The following is a 27,973-nucleotide window of genomic DNA, read 5'->3' as shown; positions in this document are numbered from 1 at the left end:
TTGGCACAAATTGAACTGACGAATTGGAACAATTTTTGTGAAATTTGAGATTTTTTGCAGTTCAATTCAACTCAGATCTAACAAGACTTGGTGTTATTCCTCACATTCATACTAAAGTCACCTTCCATTATGTTCAGCTATACCCATTATTATAGCTACATTATTTTTTAGTAGGATATTTTGATAATAATTAACCCTAATATGTGCCCTATATAGGGGATCAATTGAAATATTTATATAATAAAAATTATAGAGCATTATTCAAGTTGTCTCAATTTTAGGAAAAATTATCTTATGTTGTTTTCTTGTAATTGACTCACAATTGTTTTTACTTTAAATTTACATTTTTATAGTTATTTCAATTCAAAAAAATGTCTTTTGAACGAAATTATACAAAAAAAAAAGTGATTTAAAAAAAGAAGGCATTAAATACCAAACCCATTGCGATTGAAAACTTTTTATGTTCTATGGTTTAAATAATAATAATAATTGTGGGTTTTAGTGGGATTGATGAGGAACTCTTTGTTCATGTTGGACACGACTCTGAGAATGGAAGTTCACAAGGAGCCGACAGAGATAAGTACACATTTAGTGCACTCTCTCAAGACATCACACAATCCCACATATGTATTGGAGAGTGATTCAGATCCGGCGAGCTAGGAGCCCACATTTTCTTATCCCAAAATTTTATCTCAAAAATGTTGAGTGTACGGAATAAGTCCGTTTCGAAAAACCTGATTTTAACAAACTGTATCAATTTTAATTTCTCACATGATACCAGATCTGTTAATATCGAATTATAATCTTTATCACAATTATCTATGATTTTATTTGTATTATTAGGCAAGAGTTCGGCACGGAGGCACATAATAATGACCACGCTGCGTTTGTATTCGTATTAATATTAACTTCTTTTCTCTTTTTTCTTTTTAAGCATGAGGTACTGAACTTTAGCAACACACTCATATTTAAAAATGAATACTCCTAAGATAAATAAACAAGCAGTCAAACATACCCACACACTTTGTTTTATTAATATATACAGTGGTAGGGCAGCAAAACGTGGACTATTAATTAATGTTTATTTTCTCATTACTATGAAAAGGTTTAGTGATTATGTTTTGATATTTTGTTTTCCCCGTCCTTTTTACATAAAAAAACTATACTAATCATTTATTCATTTCATTGTCATGAGCGAGCAACAAGTAAAAAGGCAGCGCACCTCATATCTCCTAAATGCTGGAATTGATGTGATGAAGATGACGGACATTGATAAGTGTTCTAGGAACCTGGTTTTTAAGTTGGCCAAGATGAAAATAAATGGAGAAGATATCTGTAGGAGGGCATAATTTAAAGAGGGATGCTAAGTTCTTGTTAAATTTAGAGAAGAATATATGTAAAGGAGGATCCCACTAAGTCGATGAATCGACTCACCAACAACTTTACTGTGGCTCCTAGGACCATCAGGAGGAGTATAAAGCACAACATGGGATTAGTTTCTTTAGCAAGGTCTCCACACCACCTTCTGACAGAGGACATGAAAGCCAGGAAGCTCAAGGGGTGCAAGAAAATCCTCACTTGGAACAATGCAAATATGTCAATTCTGACAATTTTGTACACCATCTTGCCATGGCTGAAGACCAACTACCCGGAGGATAAATATGCGTAGACTCAGAACGGCGCCTCTGCTCACACCTCCGCGAACTGACAAAAGTTCTGCACAGATATCATGGCTTGATTCAGATACAAAAAAATATGGCCCATTCCTCTCCAGATTTGAACCCACTTGACTTTTCTATATAGGGCACTTTGGAGAGGGAAACAAACACACACCCAAATGTAGACTTAATGATGTTCTCCATTGTGGTTGCACGGTACAGCTTGTTAGATGAGTTTGACATCAACTCCCGTATGGCCTTCAAGGCTGTAAAGGCTGTGATTGATAATGATAATGAAGGTATATTGAGGGATTATTTTTTTTTTTTGCAAAAACCTTGTCTACATGTTTATTATTTTTTTTTGCATATTATTGAAAATATAAAATTATTGATGTATTACTATACCCATCTCTGGAGTCCACGTTTTGCTTTCTTACCCTGTAAATTATGAATATGAAATGAAGTTAAAAATAGATAGTGTGAGAAGGGGAGAGTTAAATATTTATTGTACAATTTTGTGTTCGGAAAGGCATAAACTCTTCTCTGTTTGATCTTCATTTTTATAATGAAATAATATATATATATAGTTAGTTAATGGAAAAGTGATAAGTATTTTCTTCTTGTTAATTTTCTTTGTCTATGGGAATAAAAACTAACTAAAGGTCTGTTGCCAATTAAGAAATAGAGTTGAGTTATTATACATTTTTTGAGTTCTTCAAATACGTATATTATCTTAACATAAGAAACTTTATATTGTAACCTTTCTTTTTCTTTTTTTCTTTTTGACCATTCCATAATCTAAATTTATTGTTTTTTTCTTTATTATCCAAAACAAATGTACATCTAATCTTTCAAAAATGTTTACTCAGTTTTCTCATAAGATGATATTTTTTTAAAATCATTATCCATGATGTAGAATAATTAAAAAATTGTAATTATTGTTCCAATGTAAACATTGTTATTTTTAAGAAGGGGATGTGAAATGAAATTGACTAAACAATGTGTATTTTAATAGAAAGATTTACATCTAAGCTTTTACTCTTTAAGAAGAAGTGCAAAGAATTTGAGAAAATCGTTGAACAGATATTGATAAGCAGACATTAATTACTATCTACCCATGAAGAATAAATACATTTAACATTTAATTTTTGTTTTAATTTATTTCATTTGAAATGATAAATAGTAACTTGGCCTCTTTTTCCATACTTTAGATACTCGTATACTGTGAAGTCTGGTATGACGTTTCAGTAGATCAGCCGCAAGCTCCCGTGACAGGAAGGAAATAAACAAAAAGCCTTACCTAACAAGGGCATAGACTGTAATTACTCCGATTTCGATCCTCAATTCTACACCAAGTCCAACAAAGACTTAGACTTAAAGCTCCCGAGTAAACCCTCAATGTTTCTCTCAGTCTTTCATGAGCACATGCATTACTTATTAGTATATACGAGGGTGGCCTGAATAGTTTCACAGCTCAATGTGAAGATGGCAGTACTCGTAAATAAAAGATCTATCTAGCATCTGTTAACAGTTATTCACCAAAGTTTCAGCTATTTTGAAAAAGAAGATGTTATGTAACAGTCGGTTGAGTGAGTTGATGTTAGTGATTTTGTGGAAATGGACAAAATCGAGTATTATTTTATTTTTATTTTTTCGAAAGTGTAACCTTTAAATAGATTCAAAGAATAATAGACATATAAAGGCTTGAGTTTTCAAATTTGACGTGTCTAAGTCAATCCAACCGAAAGTAAATTAACCAAAAAACAAAAAGGTTCTCGTGAGCAATTATTTTGTAGAAAAAACGCTGAGTACTATTTGAACGGGTTACAGAGATGGGAGGATCGCTGGGAGAAGTGTGTATAGTTACAAAGAGACTAAGTTGAATAATAAAAAATCAGAAAAAATGTCTTGCATCTGTGTTCGGTCGGAAACTTTTCAGATGACCCTCATACTTAGTATGAGGGTCATTCTCAAGAATTAAATATTAATGACAACAGATTGGAAAAAAAGAATGTTCAGATTGTCAACTAGAAAAATCAGATCCCGCTATCTGGGACATATTTTATACACCCCTACTCATATAAATTATACATATATATTTTTTAATTTTCCTTTAATTTGTCAGATAGATTTGTACTGATTAAGAAAACGCAATAATATTACTCCGTCTTCCCTAGGGATTGTCTTTGAAGTCTATATACATAATGAATTTTTCTTTTTCTTGGAGTGACCGAGTATGGAATCGTCCCATTTTGAGTTCAGATAAATAATTTCTCCCGAGTACATTGTCCACTGAGCTACAACGCTCCATTGTTATACATCGTATAAAAATATAAATGTTATAAACTGTAGAAGCAGCTTATACAAGTAGATTGTAAAAAGTTTCAATTGCCTCGTCTCATAACTCTATTCTTTAAAGTAGCATCAGCACTTTAATAACTAACTTTATTATATACTAGTGGGAGTATCCGGCAGTGCTCGGAGCTATTAGGCGTCGACGATAACAGAAACATACTTTGCGTTGATAAATGACTAGCGGCAGTACCTTGTATACCCTATATTTATTAGGTGTCAATGAACATGCAAACTTTGTAGTATGAATCATCATAAAATATATTTATGATTTTTTTCGACAAAGTGTTCCTTTGGGAATGTATCCTTTTGGAAAAAAGCATTAGGCAAAGTGTCCAAGTACAAATCATATCAAAAGGAGGTGGTGATGTTAACAAGGTTTTTAATTCAGTAATTCCCTAAGTCTGGCTATTACCTTTTTGTGCACTCTCCAAAAATCACACTTCACAGTCATTTATAAGCACAATTACTTGTGGTTTAAAGAATAATGATAACAGCTTTAAAAAATAAAATTAAACCTTACTTAGATTTCCTACTAAAAAAACTACTCCGGCATACTAGGACATATTTTATGCACCTCTAGATATATGATCATTAAATACTAATTGATTCCTTTTTTGGCATGCTAAAAAAAAGAAACAAAAAATCAACATGGTAACCCAGACAATTTTAACAATGCTTTTTGAAGGAGAATTAGCCTTGCTATCATAACGATTCATTATTTCAGCTGATCGTAGCTTTGAAGAGGAGAAGAAACTAAACAAGGATACAGGCAAAATTACAGCAATGTCAATCCTCAGTTTTACTCCAAGGACTTAGAACTATAACTCTGCAACAAATATTCAGTTTCGTATATATCAATAATAGCTTGTACGTAGTAAAAAAAAAGTGTACCCCTTTGGAGTGAAATAATAATGAAAGCAGAAAAGGAATGGATATTCACTCTTCAGGTTGTGACAAATCCCACTCTGTAGGTAGCAATCCTATAGGCAAGAATTTCTCAGAATTACTCGATCCTCAATTCTACTTCTAGTCCAACAAGGACTTACGTTTATAACTCCTCAATGTTACTTTCCGTCATTCATGAGCAAACACATTCGTGACAATACTTTATATTTAGATGTTCTCTCCTCATGAATGATGAAAGAACAATTATAACAACTCTAGAAAATAATCAAAACGAACTCTCTCGTAAATAAATGCTTAGGATTAACAACCCTACATATACTACATTTTTGTACTTAATTTTCTTGTATTACCATACGAAACTTTTTAAATGTATATATATTTTTTATTAAGTAGCCTAGGAGTCAAGTAGATAGGCTTTTGTTGTCGTGTACGCTTTAGAGGTATTCTCAGGAGGGAATATAAATAAGGAAGGAGAGGCATTAGACACACATGAGCATACAAAATATGTTATATTAAATACAATCACCGGAACAAAAAGAATTATATATAATTGATATTCTCAAATAGGTAAATATTATTTACTGAAATATATAAAATAATGAAAGCTCCGGAATTATCTGTTGATTTATTTTATTTTTCTTAAATTTGTTAAAACAAATTGCTTAGAGCAAAATAGTTTGATTTTGATCACAAAACTTATTTAAAAAATATTTCAAGGTTTTGTATGTTTTTTTTTTTTTTCAGAAGAGCGTATCTTTAATCCGTGGAAAGTCTGTATCCTTTCTTAATGTGGACGATGATGATCTCGAAGACGATAGCAAGAGTAGCATTCACTCGGAACTTACTAAAGATGATATTCCTTCACGGAGTCCTATTCCAAAACCCATGTCAAATGGTAATTTTTGTACATTTTGTGTAGTTTGACCAAAGGTTTTATATAAAATGATTTTTAATTACTTTTTAATGCAAATAGGAAAAGGATCCAGGACGACCTTTATTCCTATTTAAATAGCATAAGTAGCATTGTGTTAGTTATTATTTATTTGGCCCAGTCCAGTCCAAGCTTGGGACCGGTCATTAAAACAGTCGGTCCTAGGACTGTCAATACAAGAACTGATTAAAAAAAGAAGAAATAAAGTTGAGTGACGTCATCACAGACTAAAATTAGTAAGTTTTAGGACTAAACTACACCTAACCGAGACTGAACTGGACGGGATTGTAGTCTTCAATCTTAAATACGGACCAAAACAACACTAATCCTTAGTGTATCGACAATAGTGTAGTTAAGCATTCAAATTCCATTCTAATACCGGAGTACTCATTTTGTACTTTACGAAATTGATATTGGAACCGGTCATTCGAGTGCACTTACGTCATAAATACACTTTCTTGTTAAAGTCGTAAATATTCTCGTGTCGGTCCTTATTTATTCGGTCCAGGTCAGTCTAGGAATGGTCCAATGAGTCCTTACGGCAGTTAGTCCTATGACTGCTCCTTAACTCTCGGTAAAAATAATCAAACAAGATATATGAGATATATATTAAGAACAATTCTTAGGATTAAAATCCTTGCAAAAAATATTTAGTTTTTACATATAATGTAATATAAAACCAAGATATTAAATTTTTACTTTGTTATATAACTTAATCTAAATATTAAGTTTCAGAGCAATTAAAGAAGGAATACATAAAAAATGAAACCCCCCGATTTGGATACTAAAAAATTAACTACAAATTATAGATCAATATTTCAAGTACAATTAGATTTGAATATATAAATTTAATGATTGTTTTTTGTAGACTTGTATAATAAATAAGTACTCGTCCTTTTAATAGTACAATTTATTGTGAGTTAATTAATATGGTTAGTATTAAAATTAAATACGACATTATAACAAGACTAATAAATTGCAACATGTACAATTTTCTAGTACAAGTATGAAATTACAAATAATTTTTTATGAATAACTTCTTTTTTTTACTTTTTATAACATTTTCATTAGTGTTCTAAATCTAATTATATATGTATGACAAACATTAATGGTTCATTCAGATGAATGTAAAGTTTTATAGAACCCGATTTGATTATTATTAAAAAAACCACAAAAACTACAAATAAGTGCATCAAGTACACTACTATAATAAGATGTATACAACCTAAAAGATTTTGATATTTTTGACTTGTAAAATAGCAACTGGTGTTGTTCGGTATATCAGTACTTTAGTTATGAAAGGGATTTTGAAGAGCGCGAGAAAAAGACGAAAGTGAGACATAGTTAAGATTTTTGTTAACGTCCTCTGCATTTTACTTGATTATGGGGGAATTAAATGTATTATTCTATAGAGAGGAGAATCTTTTATATTAAAAAAAAAAAAAATAAGCTCAGGGAAAAGAATATCACAATATTATATAATATTTTTATAATGCATTTTTTTTTTTAAATTACATCAAAGGTAAGTGGGAACTATTCTTTCATAATTTCAAAGAATGTAAACAATTTAAAAAATTAAAAATTAAAAACACGGAGTAATATAAACAGTTTTCCTTTTTTATTAACAAATTAGTTTTTTTTGTTTTTTGTTTTTTGCTAGGAAAATCCCATTCTTAACCATAGTACTAACGGGGTACTAAAATTTTTAAAACGGTTCTATATTAAATATATATTATAACCGGCTGTTATAATAACATAACCATCCAAATTTATAATCTAAAGAATTGTCCTTTTTTTTGTACCAAAGTACGACTACATTTCAATTGATTGTTTCACTCATTATATAGAATGATGAGGTAAGCTTACACTTAAAGCTAAGCAAAAAAAAAAAAAAATGCAAGTCACATGATGTATAAATATTTTTATACATATATTAATTTGGGCAAAATTATTATAGTGGATTTGAATTTGTATTAAATACTCTGAACATAAATAACATAATAACATGAATAACATAAATGTATTTTTGATCAAAGCCAATAAAAAATATATAAAGTCTATATTATTTAATGTTGTTTGAAAATTCAATGAAAAATTATTCCAGACATTTGTTTTATGCTCACATTTAAATTAAAAATGCCTACCCGTTTCCCTTGATGCCTTACAAAAGAACCAAATATACCTACAATTGTACATAATAAAACAAAGTTAAGAATCAAAATTGTTTTTAAAAGGCCTTCAAATTTATAATGTAGTCCTTTGCCTTACACCAAAACAAAAGTTCTGCAGACTCCCCCGGAGGGCAGGGCTTTAAATTAATATTTTTACCTCTCCTATTGGTTGAAAAGTTTGATGTAAATAGTGCTTCAGAAGAAGTTATAATGCAGAAAAACTATCAATGTGGGGTTAACTAGTTTTATTATTTGCGGAATTATAAGGAGGAAATAATGGTTGTAGATGTACATTTGTTAAAGTAATGTAGAATTCTATAATTATACGATAATATAATTACGTTACGTAAAAACAAAGTGAATTTGCATGAATTACCATCCCTTGTACGTATTTCGTCTGTAACAATTTGCCTGTCTTGGACGGCCGAACAATTGTTAATGTAAAACCCTGCTGTAGGGGTATGTGAAATGTCCTATTTACAATTTTCCTTAGGCATTTTTAGTCAAATAAGTACGTTATACTAATACTAACTTCATCATTGTGAGAACATTAGTAACAACAATAAAAAAAGTAAACATACAAACAAACCAAGGCATAAACTACAAGAACCCATCAAAAAGAAGCATATAATCTTAATTAAATTGTAATCTTTTAAGCTCATGATACAATATTTATATTTATCAATAGCTTTTGGTGTTAATACATTATGGGTATCTTTTCAGTTTATTTTTAGGATTCTGTTCTTTCATCTCCTCTATATGTAGATATCAAAAGACAGGAAAAAATATCTTTAAAAAGAATATTTTATCTTATTATATTATATATTTCAAGAGCTAAAAATATTTACCAAAAAAAAAGAAAAAAGATTTAAATAAATAAAATATTTTCAAACCCATATCTACGGCTCTTTAAACACTTGACATTAAATCATTATTTCAAAAAAGAAATCTACTTATTTATGTTTGCCCAAATAGGGACTTCCCTCATTAGCAAATACCCTTTGCTTACTAATGAATATGAAGTGATGGATCAACTATATATATATATGCATATTATATGTTTATATTTGGTTCGTCAACACAAAAGCAATTTAGAAAGATTTTGCCCAAAATTAAGTGTATATTTTTTTGTACACTTCAAATAAATATTTTTAATTTCAATTAACGTATCCATTTTGTGAAATTGTTGTATGCCCTCAATAGCTTCAAGAATTCCATCTTTGAGGTCTTGAATCGACGATAGGCTGTTGGTGTAGACCTGATCTTTCACGTGGCCCCAAAGGAACAAGTCGCAAGGTGTTAAATCAAAAGATCTCGGAGGCTGGAGCAACAGTTATGGTGAATAGATTGCACTATCGTGAGATGATAAATTATTTTTTATGGCCGGAATTGGATGGTATTGATGTGGACAAAGTTTAATTCCAACAAAATGGTGCTACGTACCACACAAGCAACGAAACCATCCTTCTTTTATTGGAAAAGTTTCGAGACCGTGTTATCTCTCGAAGAGGTGATTGCAATTGGCCACCGAGATCTTGCGATTTAACACTTTGCAACTTCTTCCTTTGGATTTCCAAATATATTAAGCGTCGACAAACATACCAATTCCGTTTTTCAGAAGCAGACTCACGCTTGACAAGAAGGAAATAAATAAAAATTCCACTCCGTATCGAGCAATTATATAGGGCCAATGTCGATCATCAATTCTTCTCTGAGTCCAACAAGGACTTCCACTTATAACTCTGCAATGAATTGTTAGTGTAACTCAACGTCATTCATGGGTACATGCACTAGTGATAACATTATACTAAGAAATTATCCCTTATAGGATGAAAAAATAATGATAACAGCTTAAAAAAACACTCTTCAGATTGCCAACTTTAAACAAATCTCGCACACGTTAAGATAACATATTATTCAACTCAAATCATAGTGGACATATTTAATTAGAATATACACTCTGTACAGGAGATAATTTCCTGCTTCAAATATCCGAAATCAACAGTTTATGACATGATTAAGGGCTTTGATAAGGAGGGAAAGACTGAGAGAGCCGCTCATTCAACATGATCTGATCAAATTAAGACAAAAAGGCTCATAGCTGGGTTGAAACGATCAATTGACCTCATCTAAAAACACCCATTGCTAGGCTGGCCATGGACTGCAACGTGAGCGAAGGGGCCATCAAAAATGTCATCAGGATTGACCTGTGTTTCTTGTCTAGGGTCAAAGCCAAAGAGCAGAATAAAGCAAAAATAATTAACAAAGGCAAGATTCTTATTAACCAAATGAAGAAAAAACTTGGTTAGGTGCAGTTTTTTTTTCTGACGAGAAACTCTTACCCATTGATGTCAAGGATAAACGTAAAAACGATAGATTGAACTTTCTGGACCCTGATGAGGTCCAACCAGTCATGAAAACAAAGAATCCGGTTTCGGTTATGGTCCTGGTGATCATCAGCACAGACGGACTAGTTCTGTCCCCCACTTCTTCCAAAAGGACCAGTAGGTTACCAAGGGGTCTGCAAGGACACTCTCAAGCACATGGTCTATCCATGGATGAATGACGTCACTGATGAGAAGCCATATACATTCTAGCAAGACTAGACCTGCTCATAAGGCCAAGATTGTTCAATAGTTCTTTGGAAAAAAAAAGTGGATTTTTGACCTCCACTTCATTGGCCAGCCAACAGCCCAGATCTCAATCATTATGATTTTTACCTGTTGGGAAGGGTAGAAAGGATTGCTTGCAAGAATAAACATACCTCAGTTGAGGCCTTGAATGCCCCCATCGTCAACACAATGAAGGACATGGATCTGCATGAGGTAGCAAAGACATACCTCGTATTCAGACGTGTAAATATCGTTATCGAGAACGAAGGCTTTCATTATGAATAAACATTTTATCAAATGTATGAAAAATAATCTTTCTATCCCTTATACAAGTCTCATAATTAGCCGTTAAAGTTATTCTGGATTTACCTTGTCCACCCTGTACATACAAACTTTGCCTTATGAATGTAAGTATTTTTCAAACAATGTGATACTTTACATTTTTCATGAGCGCAATCACACGTAGTTACTCAAATTTGAAATTTTTTCTTCGAGGGGCGTCCACAGGGAATGGGCTGGAGGAGCTGTAGTCTCCCTCCCAAATTAAGGAATTTTTCCTTTCTACTGGAATTTTTTTTCGTCATTCGGGCACATAAACCAGCAGCGTAAAAAATTTAATATTCGAATTTACATTCTAAAAATTTAATTTTTGTGAATAGCTATGAATTTTTGAAAAAATTTCAAAAATTGTAATATTTAAAACTATTTCCAAAATATTTAATTTTTTGTGGATAGCCGTTAGTTTTTTTGTTTTTGTTGCAGAAAGGTTTAATATTTGTATTATTTTTTGTGGTAAGCAGCTGTGGATTTTTGAAATTTTTTTCCAAAAAATTAATTTTCAGTCAATATCGAAGATTTTTGAAATTTTTTATCGTAATATTTAATCTTTGAAATTTCCTATTTAAAAATTTAACTTTTAAAGTTTTTGTCTAAAAAAATTAATTTTTTGTGAATAGCTATGCATTTTTGAATTTTTTTCCAAGATTTTTTTTTTTTTTTTTTTGTGTGTAATATGTCCCATTGAGCTTAAGCTACACATGCTTATTGCAAAACCTCATCTTAAGTCACATTCATTATTTTTATATACCCTGTCTTTATTAATATGACGCACTGAGATATACTTAATCACGAAACCTCCTCAGATAATCAAACAGACAAATATTGCTTTATTAATATCTATTATTTATACATTTATGAACAATCCAAAACAGTACTACATATGTAACTACTGATTAGGTAAACGAATCTAGACGTTGATTATACTCTTTTTTTTTCCAAAAAAAAAAAGATACAATTTATATTTTAAGGCTCATTAAGCTCAACTTCATTAAAATAGAACAACTTGTTATTAAACATTCTCATTGATTATTATTATTTTTTTTTTTTTTCGTTAATAAACTAAATCATCTATAAAAATGGTTGTCAACACAATGGATTTTTTTTTTGTGTGTGTTATTTATTTATATATTTTTTTTCAAACTTTTTTTATTATAAGGCTTGCTGATCAATGGTCAAAAATTGTCACATACCTCAAAATATAACAATATCATTTGAGTAAAAAAAATCTGTCTATATTAGAATTCTACAAAATTTTGGAAAGATAAAAGAAATCGAAAATAAACGCGATAGTCCATACATTTTGAAAAAATTTTACAAAACAATTTTCAAGTCAGTAACAGAAAAACAGATTGGTTAGTGGCAACGGGTTCAAACCTTCTAGGGCTCTTAAGGTAGAGGAATATACAGAAAGTAATTTAGTCAAGCAGATGTAACAGGAAATTTCACCAACAATGTTCGTTATCTCGGTCTTTAAGTATTAGAGTTGTAGTTATCAAGTGGGTTTTACGGGAAGATAAATTTATCAAACACAATCTCTTTTAAGTTTTGTGCTTAATTTCAATTAAGTATAATCAGTTTCTAAGGTCCAATAAGTGCTCATTGGAGTGAAGAATATGAATTGAGTTATTCCACTCGGAATTCGGAGCTCGATGCCACCTTAATTAATATCATGAACTCCTTCTCAGATGGAGGCACACCACATTTTTTTAATGAAAATGTTGACATATACCATGAGTGTCTATCCAAGGAGCGTTGTTTGTTTCGTCTTCTTCTCTATTTCTGATAATTTTTAATGGGAGATTTTCTTGTTTGTGATCCTCTTTGAGGAGAGAAGGAGACGAAAAATGTGTATTTTGGAGTTGTGGAACCAGATAGTTGATTTTATTTTATTGTAACTAACTGTTTAAGCCCTAAAAGAAGGTTTTTTTCATTATTATTATTTATTTTAGATTAATTGAAATCATTCGTAAAATAGTAATAATTGTGGTGTAATATTTAATGTTCATTACCATTAAAGGTATGAAATATACATATTTATTTGTATTAAAAAGAAAAAGTACTGCCTTTGGCGAAAAAATATTTACACTTCCGTTTTTGCTAAATAAATCAAGGTTTTTGTGAATGCTTTAAGATTGTTCCGATCACATACTAAAAAAAACAAAAAAATATAGATCTTCCTAAGTATCTTAGAAGCCGAGAAGATGTCATCTGAACATGAGCAACGAGTTTCAGTCCATGCACTTTTGGACACTGGCAAGAAACCAACGGAGATTTCATTGTTAGCATGGGTCCATACCAACTACCCGGACATGAATGTTCAAAAAGACTCAGAAGTGGTTGGAGGACAACTTACCTTTCTGGCCAAAGAAAAGTTGCCCCCGCCCCCTCACCAGATGCCAACCCATGTTACTTTACTTGTTGGGTGCATGTTGAGTCCAAATCCAGCACTGTCCATCCCTCAAATATCAGCACCCTCAAGAACAGCGTCAACCAGCACTGGGATGCCATGTCTGAGGAATACATCAGCAATGGGTGCAATGCCTTCCATGGGGACAACATCGATCATTAGGATACCCAAGACATCATATATTAGGTTTTTTTTATGGGCATACCCTATTACAACTAGTTGCTCAAATACATATTGATTAAGTTATAGATTAAAAATATAAAGATTTTTGTATGATTAAACTTTAAATTATAAAAAGTGTGGCTGGAGAAAGAAGTGAATGAAAAAAAAAGGAAAGATTTTTTGTGCCGTTTTGTCTTGTCTATTTTATTCTTTGTCAGATATGTTAAGTGATTTGTATTTTATGAAGTTAATTTTTTTTATTTTTGTTATCATTAAGATGAAAGATATGCCTATTAGACTTGTTATATTTGGAGGGATAGTAATTTATTTATCATGACGCATCATTAGGTTACCACTCAAGCAGCTTCCACTCCGTATCAAGCAAAGAAATATAGGCAAAAATTATTGCGATGTCGATCCTAATTCTACTCCGAGTCTAATTAGGACATACACTTATATGTAATTCACCAACAAATCCTCAGTGTTACACTCCCTCCTTTAATGTGCGTACACATTACACACAATTGGTTACTTCATGCATTGATGTTCTCTCTTGAAGAATTTCATAATTATTATAACTGTGTTTTAACTGAATAATAAAAAAACCATATTCAGATTGCAACTACAAAGAGTATTGCACTTTTTAATGATTCAAACTACTCATATAATCATATTTGAGTAATTACATTCATCCATACAGAATTTCAGCTCTCTAGAAGCACCTAGTTTGGAGTTTAGAAGTAACACATAAAGTGTGACGAAATAAAAGAAGATACTAAAATTATACAACTCTTGTTGCAAAGGTGGGGAAAAGACCCTGTACTGCAAGTTCAAGTAGAGTATCTAGTCTTTGCTCACAAGTCACAGTCATTGAATACTTTCCAGATTGAGTCCTCATTTTTTTTTAGTTCATTTCATATCCATAATTATGATTTATAGTGTTAAAGCATTTCTTGAGATCAGTATATACTAGCTTTAGGACCAATTCGAGTCGCAACCAGTGGCCCCAGAACCATAGGGGGTGTTGGTCCCCTAACACCTTTACATAATTTTTATAGTAATGACAGTAAAAATATTTCCTCTTGTCTAAAAAATTTATAATCTCATAATGTTAGAAAAAAATAAACATCAATTTCCCTAGATTAAAAAAAATGGTTATTCGTCCAAAAATATTAATTCTAAAATTTAAAAACAAAGTTTTTGTCTCTTCTAAAATTGACTATTTGTAAAATTTGTCATGTATAAAAATAATAAACAAATCAATTTCCCTACTTTACAAGGAATTTATATTCGTTCAAATTTAGTCTCTTTCAAAAAAATTTAATTATAATTTTTAAAAAAAACATCCTCTTATAAAATTAATTATTTGTAAAATTTGTCATTGAACAAAAAATTCAATGTTTTGTTCAATGACACAAGTAAAATGGTATAAAAAGGAAATTCATTAGTCTATGGAGTTCATGAAACGCACAATCATTTCTTCTAGCTCAACTGGAATGGTGATTTCTTTAGATCTATAGGTGTAAATTAGCCAAATACTTTTAGCAAGTGTAGCTAAACAAGGAGATTGGGAGTAGTCTTTAATTATGAGTTCAAGTCCAGTCGTAAATCAGCAAAATATGGACTTTAATTCCAATTCTAGTTTCCCCCTCTGACTTGGTGAATAATATCATTGTTTTAAAAGTTAATGGTTAGAGGTCATACAACTTCAAGATATACGGATTTAAGCACATAAGAAAGAGTATATGAAATAAAAGGTCAAAAGCAAAAACAGAATAGCCCAATACTTCATAGACTTATTTGAGTCAATTATAGTCTGATTATTCAAACATCTGAGATGAGATAAAATACCCCAAAAAAAATAATATATATATAGTTTAAAACCTTAATTTGATTTAAGAGACTTATATTAGCACCGATATGGCCATTTTCAAATTGAATCTATCAATTCCTCATTATTTTTTCGCTTCAGCAGGATCTTTCTTCCATTTAATATCATTTAATACAAATCATTAAATAAAGAAAGTTTTATATTCTGACTTTTTTACTGTGACAAATAATTTTGGCTATTTTAATTGCAATTTGTAACACACCCAAATATGAAAAATGGGTCTAGTTTCCTTTTATGCTGACAGGCAGAAGAAAATCATATAAGTAAAATAAAACAGTAAATATATTGCTTACGAATTAGTATTATTAACATATTTCTATAAATAGTCCCATAATTTTCTCTTTAGAAAAAATGAAAAATAGGGAAAGGAAATTGACGTAATTTAATTATAAAATATTTTGCCCATCTTTTATTTGTGGTTTTTTAATTTATGCAAAAATAAAAATAAAAGTAGGTTATGAGAAAAATGAACATTAAGATGCATTTAAATAAATGGATATCCAAAAATCTGCTATAAGTTTTATGTCTACATTGAAAAGACCAAAAGGAATTTTATGTATTATCCTATAAAAAATGTAATAAGTTAATCATGGTTCATAAAAATATAAATATACAACATAAAATCAATCTTGAACAAAAATCATGTAAAGGACATAATCACAATTTATTATTTTACTTTATATATGTATAACTACAAGCCAATATTTCATAGACTTATTTAAGTTAATTATAGTCTTTTATTCAAATTTGTAGGATGTGTTAAGATACCTCAGAATTTCAGTTATATTTTAGAAACCTTATTTGAGTGAAGAAACTTATATTACCCCCGAGATGAACCGTTTTTTAACAGAAATTGTGTCCATTTCTCGGGGTTTTTTTTTCCTTCAACAAGATGTTTATTACATTTAATATTATAAAATACAAATTATTAAATAGATCAATTTAAGAAAATATGTGTTAAAAAATCATTATACCATCTTTTTTTTTATTGTGACGATGAATTGTATATTGTTTAAGTGCAATTTATAAGAGACTCAAAGGGTTGATAAGAATAGTTAATTGATATAAATTGATGATAATTTGTAGAAGAATACAAATACAATTCTCACTCAATTTAAGAAAAATTAGTCTAGCTTGCTTATATGATAACGCTAGAAATAGGGAATAAAAATAAAATAATATTAATAAAGTAATGTATTTAAAGTATTAAGTATAAAGTATTTAATTTTTTTTTCCAGGACCAAAACCATCTCAAAACAGCACAGATCATAGCAACAGTAAAATCATTCTCAATAGACCTTTGTTCGATCCAAGAGATCACTGTAAAAAGGGTATGAAAAACTCTTTCCAAGGACATACCTATAACTTCCTCGAAAGGCCCACAGGATGGAAATGCTTCATTTATCATTTTTCTGTGTAAGTTGTATATATATTTTTTTATCTTACAAATATCCGTCCATCTGTTGCAAGAAGATCTTCACTGTATCTCCTAACTTTTTCTTCATAAAGGGAGGAGAGAAGGGAGAGGAAAGTCCTTGTAATTAATTGGTGGTTATTTAAGTGTCTTATTTTAAAGATATTTTCTTTAATTATGTCCATAAATAGTTCCTTCTGGGAAAATAAAAAAATATGACTCCTCTCAGAAGATTTTTGACAAAGTACTTGTCTCTACAGAATTACAAAAAATCATTTTGGGTCACAATTAGGATGGACTCAATTTCTAAATTTATAAAGTATTTTTCTATATTTTTCCCCCCTGAAATGAGGAACTGTCAAAAGAGAAGAAGCCCGTTTAGAATCTTATTTCTGAGATCGATTCAACTCTTCTCAAAATATCTCACTTCCGTTCAACGAAAATAATTTATTTATCTAATTAGTTCTTGTAATGCTAAGTAATTGCACATAGATTGTGAGTATGATAAACATGTAAAACTGAGAAAAATATTCAACACTCGTCTAATATTTCAATTTAAATAATTTGAATGAATCAGGGTGTTATTAAATATTCATATACTAAAATGTATTTCTACAGTAAAATATGGTTACTTCACTTGGTGTTTTTATGACAAAAAATTATGGAACACTCTTTCCAAATTTCAATGTATACATACTATAGAAATCAAACTACAGAAAGAGTTTGAACCAGAGCCAAAATATTTAGTAAAATTAGTTCAATAATAATAAGAAAAATAAAACAACACAAGGATTCGAATTGAAGAAGTGTTTATCATTTCCCCATTATTCATTACCATAAAATATGATGGATTATTCAAACTGGAAAATACTCATGGATTATACAAAGTATAATCCATGAGGCAAGAACATAATCCCTAACAGAAAACTAACAGTTAATGCGTTTTATTATAATGAACCTGACATATTTTGGTTCAAATATTCAAAATAAGCAACAACGTTAACTAAAAATAAACAATGAAGTGAAATATCTTTGAGGCAAAATGGCTCAAGGTAAATAGTTAAATGTGAAAGTACAAAGCCCTATTCAATGTTTTAACGTTGATTGGTTGAGTGAGATTTGGTCCTTTTAGCTCTGAACAATTCTGAGCAACTTTGAATAATACTTCCCTGTTTGCTATGAACTGATTTGACTCATTTTTTCTGTGTCTCTTCTGATGAAAGGCTGCGTGATAAAATAAAGATAAGGTTCTCACTACTTCATTATTGATATTATTCATTTTTACGTAATCTACACGAATACATGCTTTAGTCCATAGCAACATTTAGTTCAAATTCATGATATTAATGTTGATAAATATATTAAAAAGTATTAATAGATAAATGAACAGATGGGGGAAAATAATCGTGCGTGATAACACTTTTTCCTTTTATTGACATAAAATTGCTATGCTATAAGTTATAAATTTTATTATTATATATAGAGGTCGCTACGTGTATAGAAGGACTTTCTCTTTTTACTCCTGACATCTAACGGTGAATTCTAAAAATTTAATTGAAATCGATTAATCTTCGTATCTTGTCTAATTTTACATTTTTTGTCAAAATAAAGAAAAATCTTCTGGTCCTTTATAATTACTCTAACGTATGTAGTACGTCACCATAAAATAATGTTGGCAAAAATCAAGAATAAGAGAAAGTCGATTTTTTTTACTTCATCTATAGATACAACCCAATATCAAATCAAATCTACAATATATAATTATTTATTGTGAAGATCCAATTTAGTTAATTTAATTTCTATTTGAGGGCCACCCGGAGGGTGAATAAGAACCATTTAATTATAAAAATCATTCTTGCTTGCTTTTTGAATCTTTATTTGATGGAATATACCTTTTTTGTGGTAATAAAATGAAGTAATTCTTTGACATCATAAATACGAAACATGTATATGTCCAGTCAACACACAAAAAAAAGCTCAAAATATGTTTCAAAATTGAATGTGAATTACTTTGGTATTCTTTGGCAAGTTATCGTCCATTTATGTCGAAAAACTATTGTTATTTACCCTTTGGGTATCTTACAAATTGCACTTGAATTAGACAAAATTAATCATAATAATAAAAGAATGAGAAATTGGTGGATTTTATTTGAAAGGGACCCTATCAGGGCCAATATTAGTATCTTAAATCAAATAAAGTTTCAAAACTACTATAGATACAATTATTTGATATCTTAACTGATCGTACAAATTTGAATACAAAGTCTATAATTGACCGAAATACGTCCCTGAATTATTGAGCTGTCAACATTTATACATACACACGAGTGTGATAAGAAATGTTTCTATAAAAGCTAGTCACATCTATCTAGCATCTGTTGACAGTTACTCACCAAAGTTTTAGCCTTTTTTGGACAACCTGTTATTATGTGACAGTCGTTTGAGTGAGTTGATATGAGTGTTTTTGTGAGAAAAAAAAAATAGAATTTATATTTTTTTAACATAGTCTCTTGTGACTCTACACACTTCTCCTAACGATGCTCCCATCTCTATGATCCAGAAAGAATCCACAAAAATACTCACATAAACTTACTCGCTCGATAAACTATATGGTACGGAGATCCTGTCTTTGATTTTACGTCAACAGTGGGTTACACTGAAACGACAAAATACATGCAAGAGATATTTTTTCAATTGAACAGAAACTCCTAAAGACTTAAAAATGAAAGCAATAACTGATAATATAATTACTGTTCATGAACTGAACCTCACGACAAACTCCATGTTAAATAATGGAAAATATTGGTTTCCACTTACAAAATCTGCAAGACATCATTTTCATCCAGGGCCCTGGAACTTAAAGATGAGGATTTCGCCTTCATGTGCTGATATATCGAACAATATATGTAAAAATTTTGTAAGAAAATTGAATTGACCAAAGTCTGGGTAACACGATAATGTGTGGAATTGTTGAAGCAAAAAAATTACTTAATTTGTTTTAATACTACATTGCATGCGTTTGTCGAGAGCCCTTTGGAATCTTTTTTAGTTGAATTTTTTTCTAAATATGGAAGGGAGAAAACATTAAGACCTGAAAGGCAACAATTTTGTCTGGCTTGCCTACAAGGCAAAGACAAAAAAGTGAAGAAAATTGGGCAATAAATTTCGCTCTTTTGAGTGGAAAAGTCCTTATTGGCAATAAATTAGTATCCAGAGAAACAATTCTTAGAGAAAACCTAAGAGAAATAGTTATGTCCTCTGCAGCAAGATATGGTACTTTTGCATTCAAAATACCAAGGATGGGTGGTGATTCCTGGGACCATGCTATTGACATTGTCAAATATAAATTGTCAGATTCAACTAAATATAGAACTACCTTAAAAACAATTGCCCGGAGGTATGAACGCTTTTATCAAGGGAGACCAATGTATTGATTGTTAGGTTTTATATTATTAAGTATGTGACTGTTTCTGATGAATAGTCGTAATGTTTAATTGTTACACACTGTTCTTGAATTAGCAGTGGCTATGTGTGGCTGATTTATTTTTTCCTTTTCTAATTTATCGATTTGCATGCAAATTTTTATTATTATTATTAAATGAATGAAAATATATGCAATTCATAAATAATTAGTATTATATTTTCGTACCCATTCCTCTCACGAGTAGTATGTAAAAGTCAGAAACAAAGATCCGTTCTTCGATTTTTATATTATTATTATACTCAATTAAGTTTTATCTTTGTGAGATGAAAACAAGAAATGAATATATAATTATTTTTACTAAAATTTAGAAGACTTTAATTTACTATTTTTCTCTTATTGTTCTTTAATTTCTAGTTCGGATATGATTTAATTAATTCACTCTAAATGGCGGAAAGTTTGGTTAATTAATATAAAAATATCCTTCTAAATAATAAATAAGCCATAAAACTTGATTTTTAATGGGGGTTTTTTTTTTAATAAGAAAAATAACAAGAAGAGTTTTTTGTTTAGACTGAAGTTGAAATGGAAGGATTGTTAATGTTGAGCTTTGTATAGACGGGTTTTTAATTTATTGAACTACCTCATACATTTTTACTCATCCTTCAAGCCAAATTTTATCATATGTAATGTTATTATGATATATTATTTTTTATTACAAGATCATTCAAATTAAGTTAAAAATTATGTACAATATTGTCCGGAAGTTAGTATTTTTTTAATTTATTGGATAAAAAGTTGGGAAATTTATTATTAGAAACAAATCGTTTTCTCCTTTTTTGACACTTTTACATAAAGCTGTGCCATGTTTTCATCTCACATGTAGAGGGGGTAGTCCAGAATTAGGGTCCAGTGCACTATAACGTCATTAAACTAGTATTATTTAGTAGCTTTCTTCCTTTTTTTGTTCATTGTTTAATTAGTAATGAGTGTGTTAACATCTCGCTCTAAAAAGAAAAATCCTTGCCTATCTTGCGTGTCAATTGATTTAAAAATGCATAAGAAAATAAATTTCAATATCACTATAATATTATCTATGTACTATTGCTAGTTTAAATGTAAAAGCTTCTCCACTTTATAGCAGTAATTTGCTTTCTACTCATATAATATACAGATTATATTAACAATGGTCTTAATTCAGTATTATCAACTTCTCCTCGTGCACTTCAAAAAATCCCGTCTCCTAGTCATAGAAGCCAAAAAGCTATTGTCTACACTTTTTTAGACTAAAGGGGAGATACCCACCCATCATTTGCGTATACGCAATTTATTTCCAAGAACGTTGCGCATGATCATCTTCAAACTACAACAAATTTTCTCAGTCAAAATGAATAGGTTCTGTTATTTAAAATGTTTCTTGTTTGGAGAGGAGAACATGGCACGTTGGACATTTTCGTACTTTTAAAATTTAATTATTATTGTATTTTCAATCTTACAAACAAAAAATAAGGACTAATGCAATTTTCATAATGTTCCGTTATAAGCCTTTACAGTTTTTCCCAATTTATCTGAACCGCCCTGTATATATGTATGTACTTTGAAATGGGAGTAATGATAATGCAATTGGCGTGAGATTCAATCCTTTTAACCAGGCTTTCACATTCTTACGCCACACATCGAATATCTCACGATTTCAAATAATGCACCTTATTGTAATTGTGATCGCAACATTTCATTGCCATTTAATCATGAAAGCTACTGTATAATAGAATTATCAAGGCTGCTAAAGAAACGACTATAATCTACAGCAAAATGTGTATATTAATTTATTTTTAATTGAATAAAATAAAAATCATAGGAGTGTATTTAAAGTACGTACCACTAGGTTTGACCTCGGATTCCGAAAGTATGACGTTCCAAAATGAACTACAAATCTCACTTAAATCAGATTTGAGAAACATGCATAACATTAACCCATCACTCAATAACTCCCCGGCCTGACTCATATAAGTATTGTAACACTGTTCACAGAACCATTTCAATTCTGGTTATTACTAATCTTCAAACAAAACGTTGCAAAATTGCATTGCATTCTTACAGTTAGTTTAGAAGTTACAATCGTTGTGTTACCCAAATTTCATAAACGGCTCTCACTGGTTGCCCTCCACTCAGCTTATGATCTTCTCAATTTTCAGTTCAGAAATTTTACTCATTGGGACCCAAAATACAAGAATTTTTCATAATAGAGAATAATTGAAGCCTCTAAAATACAGCATTAATAAATAAGGAATTAATGGGAAAAAACAAATTAAAAATTACTAACACTTTTTTACTTTTTATCTACAAGGTATGCACCTATGAAAAGAGATTTTTTTTTTAATTTTGAACTTTTATTGTGAAAAAATGGTAACCAATATAATATTCAAAGTATGCTCCTTCGCTAGCCACACATTTTCCCCATCTTTCAGGCAATTTATGCCTGCCTTACCAAAAAAATTGTTCGTCTTTGGCTGCAAACCAGCCATCGATCCATTTTATGGCTCCAGCGAGAGAATCGAAGCGTAAATCATTGGATGCGTGGCTCATCTATGCAAACAAGTCATAATCAGAAGGTGTCAGGTCTGGTGAGTAAGCCTCACGAGTAAGTGGTTCCCAGTTGTACGATTCAACAAACTGGCGGGGGCTATAGAGCGATGCGATGGTGCATTGTCTTCAAGGAAAATTATATTGTGTTGCCTGGCTTCATATTTTGGGCGTTTTTAGCGTATAGCAAGGTTCAAATCGATCCATTGTTGTTGGTAGCAATCACTATTAACGGTTTGACCGGGTTGTAGAAGGTAATACCATATGATACAACATGGTCCCAGAACACATACAGCATTGCCTTCTTTCTGCGCTCTTCATTTCTCACGTCAAAATCATCACTTTGAAATTTTTCAAACCACCTGAAGCATATCCACCGAAAGCTTCCACAAGCATTTTATGGGCTTGGAAGCATTTTTTTTTCAATTGGTAACAGAAAATCAATAATATCCGCATTTTTACGAGCGAAAAAAGTGCCTGTACAAACAATCAATTAAATATTGTTGAAACATGTCGAAATAAGCATTTAGGTTTTTGGACTGGTTTATAATGTCTAACTAGCGATACCTAGTGACCAATAGCCGAAAGTTTCATTTCATAGGTGCATACCTAGTATTATACTTACCCAAACAAAGCCAACCAATGACGCCACCACAAAGACAGACAGAAAGAGAGTTAACAAATATACTGTTACTGTGCTTACCCTACGGTTTTCTTCATAGCTAAGCTTGTTCTAATAACATTGGTCGCATAACTACGCAAAAAAAATCCATGTTATATCTCTTGAATACCTCTAAACAGCAACTTGAATTGGCAATGCGTTGTTGTTTCCTGTCCGGTGTGTGCAAACACGGGACTCACTTCAAAATCAATTTGCACATGCTCAAATTACAATATCTATGACCTAACTGACCTCATTTTTGTAAGAAGATGGATTCTCAAGACTTTTTGTGAATTGAATAAAAGTGGGAAGGTACTTCTATATACTTTGAAAATTTAAACAGTTGTTTCATTAAACAAAGAATAGTTATAACTATGTAAAAAAGAGCGTTTATGGAAAAATATTATATTTACCTAATACGGAAATTTTAGAGCAAAGTATACTTAGGGGCTATTGAAAATTACCTAACCAGAGTCAAGACAAGTTATAATATATGTTCTTTATTAGGGTGTTAACCTTGCTAATACAAAAATACTATAATTTGTATTTTGTTGTCAGTTGTCGATTCTCTCGTCTCACTTGGATTTTCATTTTTTTTTTTGTTCATAAATAAGCAAAGTAATAAGTTATCCTATAATTATGCTCCGTTTCCAAAAGGACAGGAATACAATTTTGTGTTGGTCCCTCGTCGTATATATACATATGTCATCTTATTATTTCAATCAATAAACTTTGGCTACCGTATAGAAATGTGTAGCAACGCTTTTAATATAATATTACTAAGCAATATTAAAATTTAGTATCGAATAAACTACTATGTAGGATTTTAATATTATGAAGTACCGGGCCAACCGTTATTATTTACCCATTTGAACACAAAAAGTTTTGAAGTCCATGGCAGGATCCATAGGATAATTTGTATTCATTAAAAACAAAATAATTATATGTTATTTATGATAGCATATTTAAGTTGCCTCAAAACTATGATAAGAAATAAGATCAAATGAAATTTTTGTTTGTGGAAAGTTCACTGTGTTTAGTTTACTTTTAAGAAAACTAATAAATAGAATATGTGGTTTTTTTAAATATGGTCATTATTAAAAAGAAATGGGTATCTTTATACTATACCTATGAATAAATTTAATTGAGCTGTAGTCTGATTCTTGTAGCTGGGAGGGAACTTTTCATGAAATGAATCACATTCTAATAATTAATATTTACAAAAGACTTTATTTGGGAATTTGTTAAATAGGTACTCAATTTAAATACTATGACTAATCATATTTTATAGAATTGTTGAAATTTATTGTAGTCAAAGTCTATTTACGTAGGTAATGAAAAGAGACAACAAAAACGTACCAAATGCTCTAATCAAATTTATAGACTAATCAAAATAATGGTAAATATTAGGGTTGAGACTCAGTCCGAGACAAAACTTATTTTCCAGTTCGGTCTTAAGTGATTTTTAGACTTATATTTCACTCGAAACCGCGATCTCAGTGCAATTATAAAATAGATGGCGAGAGGAATCAACTTCGATTTTACAAAATGTACATTTTTCCCTCCCGGTGGGTTATTTGTAAATAAGGACCCTGTAGCTAATTTATAGCCATACCAATTTTGTTTTGAGTTTGTGAAGGGATGTTTCAGCATACATCCCCAATTATTTAAAAAAAGGGTGGTATCTAACGGATCCAAACGACTTTTTTATTAAATACCTATGGTTATTCACAAGGATTCGTTTAATAAACGGATGGGAGTCTTCTTAATAACCTCAAACATCTTGGTGACGGGGTGATTTTCTTCTCCGATAAATAATGTACAGAATGTATATTTACTTCACGAATAAATATTCTAAAATGCATAATTGCAATATATGGCAATTTCTTGTACAAAAAATGAATGTATGTATAAGATATTTTAAGAATTGGGGTCGTTTCCCAATTTGTTGTTCTAAAATGGGTCGCTATATTTGAAATGATAGGGTCCACTGGTCTAACCGGATTTTTAAATGAGTATGATCTAGAACCAATTTTTCTTTGTTCTTGGGCAATATATTTAAAAGACAAAATTAGTTTGCTCCACTCATAATCATATCGGTCTCAACCAGTCTACGATTTTCAGACCGAAGCCAATGCCAGTAAATTTTTTATTGTTAACAACAATAAAAAAAAATAATGTAGGATAATATATATTATTATTAGACAAAAAATTAGACTCCGTTGGATCTATAACTTGTTAATTTTTTTTTTTTTTTTTTTTGCACAAGAACAGCATATGCTCAACTAAGTACAGTTTGATCCCCTAATTCCAAATATAGTCTTATTTTTTCTCTCGTGGCCATATTTGGAATCAGGGGTATACCATTTTTGATGGTTGGACAGTGTAATAATACATCAGTGTTGAGTTTGAGTTTAAAATCCTTGACCGGTCTGACAATGACACTGTTTTTTTTTTTTTAGAACAAACTAATTCGGTCCTTTTATTTTTTTTAATATTCTATGTTTAATTAAAATATGGTTAACGAGACAAGAAGGAAAAGAAAAAAGATCCAAAAAATGAGTTCTTGGTTCTAGTGCTTCACTGCGTATATTTTACTTTGTACTTTGGAGATAAGCCACTCAATTTTCCACATATATTTATACTGTGAGGACGTCACAATGAGCCAATCCGAGAGACTCAGTCTTACATTAAACTTTATATTTCTTCTTCCACCATCTTAAGGATTGGGGTAATTTTTATACATTCGTAGAATAAATGAAAAGAGGTCTCCAATTCTTTATGGCAAAAAAAAACACAACTTATATCTCTAAGACCTCCCCGGGACTTGTTTGTCAAAACACAGGACGTTTTTAGTACGTACCTCAATCATTTTTGACATATATCAGTGAATGGTTTCTTCAAAATGACTTTTGGATCCGCATGTTCCATGCCACTTCTAAGACAAAGTCTGTCGAAAACTTCACCTTGTAATAGATGATAGGTCTTTCGCATCACGAACAATAATAATAATGGAATTTGGTTCCTTAAAAAGTGGACACACGACTTGTTTCATATCAATAAAATCATGTTCACTATGATTAAAACATATTTTAACTCCATATATTCTATACATTTCATGCAAATTAAATTAAGTACGTTTCTTATAATGCATCCACGGATAATATTTAATTGATAAGTTCATTCATATGTGTGGCCCGTGGACACGAAATCAAGCTAGAGCTCTTCTACAAAATATCGTCATTTATATCAACAAATTATTCTTATTAACTCTTTGGGTGTGTCGCAAATTGCACTTAAAATAACCAAAATTGTTTTTTATACTGCAAGAATGACAAATTAATAGATTTTACTGGAAAGGGGCCATACTGGAGATAATATAAGTATGTATTTTTCATTAAATAAAAGATCTAAACTATAGCTCAAATACTTGGATATCTTAGCTCATTCCACAAAATTTGAATAAAAAGCCTATTATTGACTCAAATACGACCCTAAAAGATTGAGTTGTACACCAATATATATGAAGTATAATTTAAATTAGGAGACTCTCGTGTTCTGAATTTTTTTACAAGTCTATTTTCATTTTGACGCACCACATGTAGAAACAATATTTTGTGCAAATTAATCATTTGAAGAACTTCAAATAAAAAACTTACAATAATTGTAAATATTACAAATTGTTATGTAAGGATAAAAAATTAAATTGAACTCTTTAAACTATTTTGTCTGTGGCGATCTTGCAAGGGTTTACAATTATAAATATAAGCCAATGTTGGACTCAGAGTAGAATCAGAGGATCAACATTGGATAACAAAACTTCGTTGCCACTATAGTCAATAAATCTATTCCAGTTATAATACAAATTCGTGATAAGTGATAATATTTTGAGCTATACTTTTCAATTATATGTACATATGTCGTTATTAAATCGTTCAATAACTGAAATTGTATCTTTCTATATATCAAAAATTTAATAATTAATTTAGATCCGTAAATATTGGTAAATAATGTGTGAAATATACATCGGAGTATATAAAATAAAAAAAATCAATTATTGCAGAACACAAGAATGTCTTAACTAAAACATTGACTATTCGAAATACCCTGTTGAAAATAATATGATCTACTGATTCGCTAAAAAAACAACAGAAAATGAACCTGGTATCTCAGATGTTTGGAAGTAGAGCAGCTCAGCTACCATGGTGTTTCATTCAATTAGCTACGAGCAGCTATGGTTTGGAGGAAATGAACCCAATCTCTACTCCAGGATTTACTACAATTATCCTCCGAGTCCAACAAGGACTTTTACATATAAATAGAGTTGAGTAGTTTTTAATGAAGAAACTGCTTTTAAAAATTAGAAAAAGAAAAACAGTTGTTGAGTGTCCTCTTTCTTCTTATTTGTTAATTATTTAATAGGTCGACGAAGTATTCACTAGTGTTTTGTCCAGTCTTTGGG

The 27,973-nt window shown here is 30.6% G+C and overlaps 1 protein-coding gene across 1 annotated transcript in view; it reads left to right on the top strand.

Annotated features, from left to right (window-relative positions):
* Positions 1-27,973, top strand: part of LOC121123165 (potassium voltage-gated channel subfamily KQT member 1) — a 135,020-nt gene that overhangs the window by 84,687 nt on the left and 22,360 nt on the right. Inside the window, exons 3-4 of the mRNA XM_071890285.1 lie at positions 5,664-5,814; positions 16,671-16,848. Of these exons, the coding sequence (XP_071746386.1) occupies positions 5,664-5,814; positions 16,671-16,848 (329 nt within the window). The remainder of the gene's footprint in view (positions 1-5,663; positions 5,815-16,670; positions 16,849-27,973) is intronic.

This window comes from Lepeophtheirus salmonis, chromosome 8 (assembly GCF_016086655.4).
Source record: "Lepeophtheirus salmonis chromosome 8, UVic_Lsal_1.4, whole genome shotgun sequence".
NCBI classification, from domain to species: Eukaryota; Metazoa; Arthropoda; class Copepoda; order Siphonostomatoida; family Caligidae; genus Lepeophtheirus; species Lepeophtheirus salmonis.
This window is presented reverse-complemented; position numbering and strand designations above follow the sequence as displayed.